General features: G+C 47.6%; 1 protein-coding gene across 5 annotated transcripts in view; it reads right to left on the bottom strand.

Annotated features, from left to right (window-relative positions):
• Positions 1 to 1,027: 1,027 nt before the first annotated feature.
• prkd3 (protein kinase D3) overlaps positions 1,028 to 8,908 on the bottom strand; it is a 39,653-nt gene continuing 31,772 nt past the window's right edge. For all 5 annotated transcript variants that reach the window (XM_076027516.1, XM_076027514.1, XM_076027517.1 and 2 more), the window contains 9 exons: positions 8,407 to 8,683; positions 6,818 to 6,870; positions 6,342 to 6,414; positions 6,149 to 6,255; positions 5,897 to 6,058; positions 4,222 to 4,320; positions 3,872 to 4,139; positions 3,370 to 3,455; positions 1,028 to 2,712 (listed from right to left, as the gene is read on the bottom strand). In XM_076027516.1, coding sequence (XP_075883631.1) covers positions 2,539 to 2,712; positions 3,370 to 3,455; positions 3,872 to 4,139; positions 4,222 to 4,320; positions 5,897 to 6,058; positions 6,149 to 6,255; positions 6,342 to 6,414; positions 6,818 to 6,870; positions 8,407 to 8,683 — 1,299 coding nt within the window. In that variant the 3' untranslated portion in view covers positions 1,028 to 2,538. The remainder of the gene's footprint in view (positions 2,713 to 3,369; positions 3,456 to 3,871; positions 4,140 to 4,221; positions 4,321 to 5,896; positions 6,059 to 6,148; positions 6,256 to 6,341; positions 6,415 to 6,817; positions 6,871 to 8,406; positions 8,684 to 8,908) is intronic.

Genomic DNA, 8,908 nt, shown 5'->3' with positions numbered 1-8,908 from the left:
AGTCGTTGCAAACTCTCTGCTCGCCCCACTGCCCTGGCCTTAATAAGTAAATAAACAACCTCTAGAGGGCAGTGTCCCCACTGGAACAGGTCGGGGTCATGAGCAGATCTGATCTGCTGTAACTAAAGCTGCTGATTGATGCAGTAGTAGTAGTGGATTCCTCTGTTTGTTTGTCTCTCACTGTACTGTGCTGCTAATGATGAATTGTTTTGCTTTGTTTGACTTTGGGTGGATCATAATAATGAAATGAGGCTCTGAGAAAGATGCAATTAACTATATAAGATGTTTGGTGTTGGCTTAGCGAATGTGCAGTGTCGTTCACTGCTGCTTGGTTCTTATCAATTCCTACGTTGGTGTCTGATGACTTTGTTGTCTGTATGCGTTTTTATATGCGATGCATGCATTTGATGCCTAAAACTAATGTCCCTAGTGGACATTGAAGTAAAAACTCAAGTCAAGATTAGACTCAGAATAAAAGTTGCTGCGTCAGGTTGACTTGAAAATCTAAACATCTTTCCTGCCAGTGTTAGATTTCAACCACTGGTTGGCCTCCCCGACATTTCAGCCCTGCTCATAAATGTTAAAAAACATTTTTATAGGCACAGAGCCGTACTCATAAAAGAGGGTTGACGTTATTACGAGACGGAGGTGTGAACCTGTGGCAGCAGAGGCACGATTTATAAAGGAGAGGAATTTTCAAGTGTTTGTTGGTTTTGTTCGCTTGATGGCTTTACGTAGACTTATTTGCTCACATTCTGATATTGTGTGTGTGTGTGTGTGGGGGGGGGGGGGGGGAAGGTGCAGCAATGCAGGGTAACTATCTTGGCAAATTATACATCATCTCATTATCTGATCTAATTGATGATGAGGGACCCACTCCCATCTAAAACAATATATACAATGGGCCATGCATTCAAAACTTACTTGGTGAATCAGCTTTATACAACCACAGTCGAAGCTGGCCACAATAGCAATGAATAAAACAATAATAATGAATAGATAAAAAAGAGCACTCTAAGGCAACCTGACCATTGTCAGCTGAAAAGTCTTTATTCCATCGGTATGTACTAAAATATACAAAACACTGACACCTGCCAATCCAGCGGCAACAAAAGACAGAGAAGGACAACAAGAAACAGGAAGTTGCTCCCCGGACACGCCGGCGCGGCAGACTGCACGAGCGACACACTCGTTGGCGACGCCGCAGTGTTTCTCAAAGGTCCGGACAGCGCCATGGAAAAAAAAAAAACAGGCGCGAGTGGTTTGTTCTGTTGAAAACCTCCCGTTGACGCAGCGAAGAACGCACACTTCCAGGGTCCGAGCGGCCACATTCAAAGACGCCACGAGGGGGAAAACACAGACACACAACGAGAAGTAGGCAATGTTTTGCAGGAGGGGGAGGAGGAGGAGGAGGAGGAGGGGGAAGATTCCTTTGGTTGTGGCGAAAACACAAACTCAAGAGGTTCATTTAGAAAAAATACGATAAAAATAATAACAATAATAATGATAAAAAAAAAAAGAGAATTAAAGAGTGAAAGGAAGAAGATTTTTGGTTCAGGTGTTTGGGCAATTTTTTCTGAGCAAAGTTAAGAACTTGAACACTTTAAGCGGCCACTTCCAGGACTCACTCTGCTCACTCTGCTGCCGGAATGCTTCAGAAAAAATAGAAGAAAAAAAGAAAAAAATGATGACGCAGCAGCCGATACTGCGGGAGCTGCTTCCACTTTCTGCCGAGTGACACTTTGCAACTAGACTGGGCGGCGCAGGCGACTCTTCCGCTTTCTTCTAGCAGCCAGTTGATGTAGTTTAGTGCAAAACAAAACAAAACAAAAAAAACACACACATACACAGAAAGAGAGAACGGAAATAAACGCGACAGTTCCAGTTTCCATGCCGAGAGGCTCTCGCTCTCACAGACAGTTTAGAGATGAAATTGTCAGGTGGCGGCATCCCTGGTGAAAAGTGCCCTTTGCTCCTGGGAGAGGGTGGGTCAGTGGACGGGGAACGGGGGGGGCGGCAGCTCACATGCAGATCAGAGTCATATTATTAATTAAACAGAAAAAAAAACAAGTCCGTCCGACGCCGTGTGTGAATAAAATGTCCAAACTGTCACTTTCAAGTCAACGGTTCCGTAAAAAAATAATGAACCCAATTCTCCTTGGAATGTTTTGACGCTGTGCAAATCAGTAAAATTCTGCCCCCCCTCCCCGCCGCCCGACGTCTCGTCTCGAAGTCATCGCTCCCCGCGCGCTGCCTTTGGCGAGCGCCGCCACAGAGCCGTCGCCGCCGGCGTCGACCCGCGGCCGTTTCGCCCACTTCCGAAGCTCCTTGTTGGGGAGGTGGGAGGGGAGAAGGGGTGGGGGGGGCGGGCTTCACCCGACCCGCTTCCCTCTGGATTCCAACAGTTCTAGAGAAGGGAGGAGGAAAACGGCCCACCGTCGTTCGACGGCCATTGTCCTTCATTTTTTTTAATACGGGATGCAGGAGCATCTCTCTCTCTCTCTCTCTCTCTCGCTCGCTCTCGCCCCCTCCGCGCCACTAGGGGTCCTCGTCCATGTCGTCCAGGTTGGGCGCCATGATGAAGTGTTTGGGGTAAATCAGGCAGTGCTCGTCGGCGAACTCCTCCCAGCGAGCGTCGTCGCTCTCGTGGGTGATGTAGCGCTCGCCCCGCCGCGTTTCGAACTCCCTGAGGTCCAACCAGGTCTGATAGTCCTGAGGTGGGAGACACGCGCGCATTGAAACCAACCCAGCATGGCGTGCACTCCAGCAGCCAAGCACTTTGTTGTTTTTTTTTTGCTTTGCTTTTTTATTCACAGACGCGACAAAATAATGATATAGTCATAATCATGCGACATGCATTCCACTCAGCATGCAGCTTTAATCACATGCTGGCTGCACAGCACATGTTCTTAAGACGGTTATTTGGGTTTCAAATGAAGTTTTTTGCAGAACAACAATTTTTTGATGAGAGTGATTTGGATATATATTTTTTTTTTTTTGATTTCAGTTTGAGAGCGTGTTCAGGCGTGAGGAGACTGCACCGTACGAGTTTGATGAAGTGAAGTGCACTTCGTTAGATGAGGTCGATAAAGTTTTTAGCCCCAATGACATGGACGGTGATTAAGATTTCAGTAACGTCAACTTATTATAGGTGGAAAACAGATGTTTCATTTTTCATTTTCTGGATATATTGCATCCAAACAATTCACAGTTTTGTTCATTTCCCTTTGAAAACACCACGATTTTAAATCCGAAGTGTTAAATCACCCAGAATCGATGTTGAATCATCATTTCTGAACACTCGGATGATGTTTTTTTTTTCTTTTTCTATCTCGTCTTGATTGAAACAAAGGAAACAAATGTCTTTACCTGTAGCCAGGGATGGCTTAGACACTTGTCCACACTGTACCTCTTCCTCATCTTGACCTGGAGAAGATTGTTGATCAGATCTGTGGCTGTGAGAGAAAGAGATGGTTGTGAATCAGCAGTTTTAGAGTAAGACATGATTTAATAACGTCAGACATAATTCAAGAATTCTTGCTTCAACCTCTTCTTTAAAGATAGACAGACCAGGATGCCGACCCTTTCACAGTGTTGTCTGTCAATCTCATTCCAGATTTTTGGACCTTTCCAGGTTTACACTTAAACTAGTACATTTCACTTCCCTTTTATTTCCCTTTAAACATTGTTTTCCCCTTGTGTTGCGTTCATGAGTGGGAAAGGAAATTGGGATGAGACGACTGAGTCTGTCATTGAGTCTAAATTCAACATCACACACTTACGCTTCAGCACAGGCAGAGAGACAGACATGTAGGCGGGATAGCAACGTTGTGGTTTGTCTCGGCCTCGGGCTGCGGCGGCGTTCGCTCACCTTCAGCCGAGATGTCCTTCCAGGGGGTGGGCGGGTACATGAAGGCGGCGTTCTGGATCTGGTCGTTGATGTCCTCGTCCTCGTTGAAGGGGAACGTGCCGCTCAGGCTGACGTAGACGATGACGCCCACCGACCACATGTCCAGTGAGCGGTTGTAGCCCTTGCTGCGCAGCACCTCTGGCGCCAGGTAGGCCGGCGTGCCCACCACCGAGCGGCGGAACGACTTCTCGCCGATGATGCGGGCGAAGCCGAAGTCGCACAGCTTCACCTGCAGGGGGCGGACACGAGCGCCGAGTGAGTCCACGTGCACTGTCGCTCACCTCGCGGCGCTGTTTTTCCCCCACGTTTACCTGAGGGAAGGGCTCGGCGGAGGCCAGCAGCACGTTCTCGGGCTTCAGGTCACAGTGGACGATGTTCTTGAAGTGCAGATGCCTCAAGGCCACCAGGATCTGAGGGCAAAAGAGGAGTAGAGAAGGTTGAAGCTCCAACAAACCCAGACTGTGTGAATATCTAAAGGTGAGGAGTGTAATATTTGAAGAAACCGCAACACTGAGTGGTTACATTTTAGATTGCAACGTCTTTCACTCCCTTTCTCCTCCTCCTGAGCTGCCTGTGAGCTACGGTGGCCTGCACACCCAAACCTGGACACGTCGTCCATCTTCTTTGCTGGTTTTGTGATTACACACTTTTATTAATGTATTTATGGGCAGTATATTAAGTTTTTACCGATAAAAAAAAATAAATCATAAATCAAACCAAATATTAAACGGTGGACCTTTAAATGGTGACCGTGACAAACGGCCTGAACACTGTCCATTTTTTGTATAACTTGCGGTGCAGTATGGGGGAAATAAGAGCAGCATAAGCGTCCAAATGCCCATAAATACATCCATCTTGACCAGTCCCTTCCACATCCAGACCTCGCCTCATGACTTCATCCATATTCACGAGGCTCCTCCACCGAAACCACCGAGCGCCTGGCTCCTCTGCCCCGACTTGGACTGAAGTCCCGCTGAGGCCACATGAGAGCGGAGCACGCCGCAGTTAATGGGCCTGTTTGTTAATGGGCCCCCGGCTTCTGTTTGGGCGCAGCAGGGGCCTCCAGCTCCGTCTAATCAGGCCACAAAGCCACCTGCCCGCGACAGGCTGTAATCTACGGCCGGGCCGGGTCGGGTCGGGCAGGAGCTGGCGGTGCCGCGCAGACCGAGCCAGTAAACAGTCCCCCTCTGAGGGAGCCGCGCAAGAATAAACAAGACTGCGCACAAAGGGGGGATGGGGAGGGCTAGCTAGCACACTGACCCAAAAACAACAGAGTGGAAGATCTGCTGAAGCGGCAGAGGGAGTAGAAGAGAAGCTTGCGTTGGATTATGTAACGGGTAACTTTGAGAATCTCCCCCTGCAGTTACTGTTTCTGTTGACATCCTCCACTGTGCAGCAGCATTTACCCCTGTGTTTGTGTACTTTTGGTTGTTTTTATCATTTCAAAAATTGCTAAAAAAAAATATATATATATATATTTTTTTTTTATTTTTTTTTTTTAGAAAAAACTAACACATTACATAATGGTGAGATGTCAAGAAAAATCTATTATGGAACCTCAACAACAAGTCCACAATGTTGTTTTTATATATATATAAAAAATGCCTTGCTATTTGTTAAACAACAGCTTTAGGTACAATGTTATAACATTTACCAGAAAGTGCAGCAGGTTATGTGCCGCTATAATTTTGCATGTCCCTACACAGAGGAAGCAAAATGCTTCCACGATTCAAAACTAAAAGCAGGAGGAGCGCCAGCTATTTCAAACTCGGTTTCCCCATTTGTGCTGCTTCTGCTTTACCACAAGATCTGGTGAAGACACCAGACAGCGATGAATGACAAGACATACTGATGTGATGCAGTTCGAGAAAGAAAAACATCACATGCAACACTCCATACAGTGAGACTTTAGCAGTTTGATGTGCACCGGTGACTTCAGCCCGATCACCGAGGAGGAAGGAGGTGCGTTTGAGGGGCCGTGCCGACCTGCGTGACGAGGAACTTGGTGATCCTCTCGGGCAGTTTGCTCTTCTCGCTGGACAGAATCATCTCCAGCATGTCGCCGTGCAGCTTCTCCATGACCACAAACACCCGCTCCGGCGTCTCGAACATGCACTCCAGGTTGACGATGCCCGGGTGATGCAGATTCTGCAGACACAGTGAGGAATCAGCGAAACGTGCAAATGTTGCCGATGCAGATTTCTTTTTTTTCTCCTCCTTCTTCATTCAGTGCCGCACCTGTAATATGGCCACCTCGTTCCTCAGCTGGCTCTCCTGCTTGGTGGGAAACCTCATCTTGTCGATGACCTTGATGGCAACGTCTCTGCCGCTCTTTCTGTGTTTGCCTGGGTGAAAGGCGGACGCACGTTTCAAAGCGAAATAGCTCGAGGGGGAAAAGGAAACCCGGCGGCTCAGCAGCAGCCAGACGTACCTCCGTACACGATGCCGAACTGGCCCGATCCCAGCACTTCGTCGGAGAAGATCTGGTAGACTGAGGCGATATCCTGCACACAGGGGACCATTTGCACCCGTTGGTGTTCGGTTTCACTTGACTTGCGGTCATTTTTCCCACTGACTGACAGCGGGTTGAGCTATGTGACGGGAGAAAGTGCATTTCCGAAATCTTTTTCTGGTATTGCCCAACAACTTCCCCCCGATACAGAAGTGGAGCCGAGATGTACCGTAAATTCCTCATGCGAGCGAAGGGAAAAAAATAATAATAGACTGCAGCTTCCCCATGAATCCCCCAGCGACCACCCCCCCCCCCCCCAGTCTCCCCTCACTGATTTCTGGGTGGGGGAGGGGTCAACAGTAATTTCAGACGCAACCGCAACTTTAATGGTACACAAATGTATGCACGCTCGCGCGGCGCAGAGTTACGGCATCTCAAATGAGAACCACACCCACCACGTTCTCCTGGATCTGGCAGTTGGACACCGATATGCTGATGGACAGCTCCTCTAAAGAGAGAGGGAGGGAGGGAGGGAGAGAGAGAGAGGGAGAGAGACAGAACACAATGCATTCACATGAAGTCATTTTCAAAAGGCCGAACTTCCAGTGAGTTGTGACTCTTCACACTCTTTGTGCCGTTGGCTGATGAATCATCTTGTTTACCCAATAAAGAGCCTGTATAAAATCGGGTGGGGAAAACACGTGTGGCTGAAAGGTGAAACTATTCTGACAGGAAGTAAACGACAAAGGTCAGAAGGAAGTCAGCGACACAATGCCGTCATTCTGTTAAGACACAAACAAGTTTTCCTATCATCTTTATATGGGTGAGAAAAGTGGTGCGATGGTGACAGAATTACAAAAAAACAACAACTGAACTGTACTGAACTGAACGCACGAACCAAACTTTTGGACGAAGACACTTCCAGACTCTCAACTCAATAAAACTGAAACTGGTTTCAGAACAGGTGGAGTGCTTGGATCGGGTCGACCTGCTTTCGGTGGCAGCTGCATTTAAATGTGGAGAGGATGCACGACTCCTCTCACTGAACCGCTTTATGAATTAATGATACATGAACAGACGCGGAAGCCGAGTTTGCCTGACGTCCGTCCAGACGGCCGTGGGAGAAGCTCAGTCATTTCTCAACTCGACCTCCTACTGCTGTGACTCTGCTTTCACCGCAACAGAAACTGTGCTGCACACAGCGTGCGCGCTTCTGTTTCTCTGGGCATTCCTCTGACTTTCAGACTAAAAGCGAGACTCGCTTTTCTTTTCATTTGTCTTCTCTTTGGTTCGTTTGGTTTTCCTTTGCGGGCCAGATGTAGGTTACAACACCGGCTTATTTTCAGTTCAGGAAAACCCCTCCAACATTACAAGTCCTCCCTGTTAACTGAGACTGAATTCTTGACCGATACCAAGCCATCAAAACTTCCCTAATTTTGCTTTTGCCACACGCACACAGGTTGTAACAAGTGACTTTTTTTGAGTTACTGTTGCCTTTCTGTGGTCACCAACAAAGTCTGACCTCTGACCCCTGACCTCAACCAGGCATTTTCCCTCCACATGACCTGTGACATCCTCTGCAAATCCTGGAGATGGTTGTGATGATCAGCAGCCCTGCAGCCCGTCTACCAGCATCAACCATGTCTCATTCTGCCTCCACTATTCTGATGCTGGCCTTGAACTCCAGCAAGTTGGCGACCGCGTCTGCACGCATGAATATACCGAGTTGCTGCCATCTGATTGGCTGCTAAGCTATTTCTGTCAACAGGCAATTGATGCTTTTAATAATAATCTTGAAGTGCATAAAAACATGAGTAGTGCAACATTTCAAAAAGTGCTCAAACTAAGATAAAATGGAGATCATGAATGGCAGAAATATATCTAAAAGATAAAATACAACTAAAGAGCGTAAGCAACAGCAAAGAGGAAACAATATACCTCACAATCAGGTCTGTGACTGTACATCTCATATCTAAATGTTGACAGAAATCATTATTTCTAACTTAAAAAGAAAAATATTCCAGTGAGTGACTCTTGTACTCACTGTGATCTTTTCCCTGAGCAGCAGCGCTGGCCACACTGGGCTGAGGGGTGACAGGCATCAGGGCCTGTCTGATGGCCTTCTCCCAGCCCTGAGCCACCTCCATGCCCACTCCAGAGGCGGCCAGGGCCGGACTGTGGTACGGACTGGTGTTCTTCTCCCCGACATAGTAGACCATGGTGGCCGTGATGATCTCAAAGCAGTGAGGGTTGCTGCCCTGGGCCAGGTTGCTGTAGTCTCCGGAGAGTTCCACCTGGAGGATCTCAGACAGAGGGATTTCCTGCCAGAGGGACAGAAGACGCAGCAGGTTAGAAGCAAAGCAAAGACTTTGTGTTGTGTTTCATGAATAAGTTGAGCAGCAGGATTTTTTCTTTTTTCAAAGTCCCGAGTCAGTCTCAGTAGGACCGGATGAAGAGTCCTTGCTTTGAAAGAGGTTGTCAGAAATTTGCAAAATATGAAGAATTCCCCTTTAATAGGCAAGAAAAAAAAGCTCATTTAGCCGTAG

The sequence above is a fragment of the Nelusetta ayraudi genome, unplaced genomic scaffold, assembly GCF_046127955.1.
Source record: "Nelusetta ayraudi isolate G7.1 ecotype Tasmania unplaced genomic scaffold, CSIRO-AGI_Nayr_v1 ptg000021l, whole genome shotgun sequence".
Taxonomy (NCBI): domain Eukaryota; kingdom Metazoa; phylum Chordata; class Actinopteri; order Tetraodontiformes; family Monacanthidae; genus Nelusetta; species Nelusetta ayraudi.
Note: the sequence above shows the minus strand (reverse complement) of the source record. Positions and strands in the feature narration are given on the sequence as shown.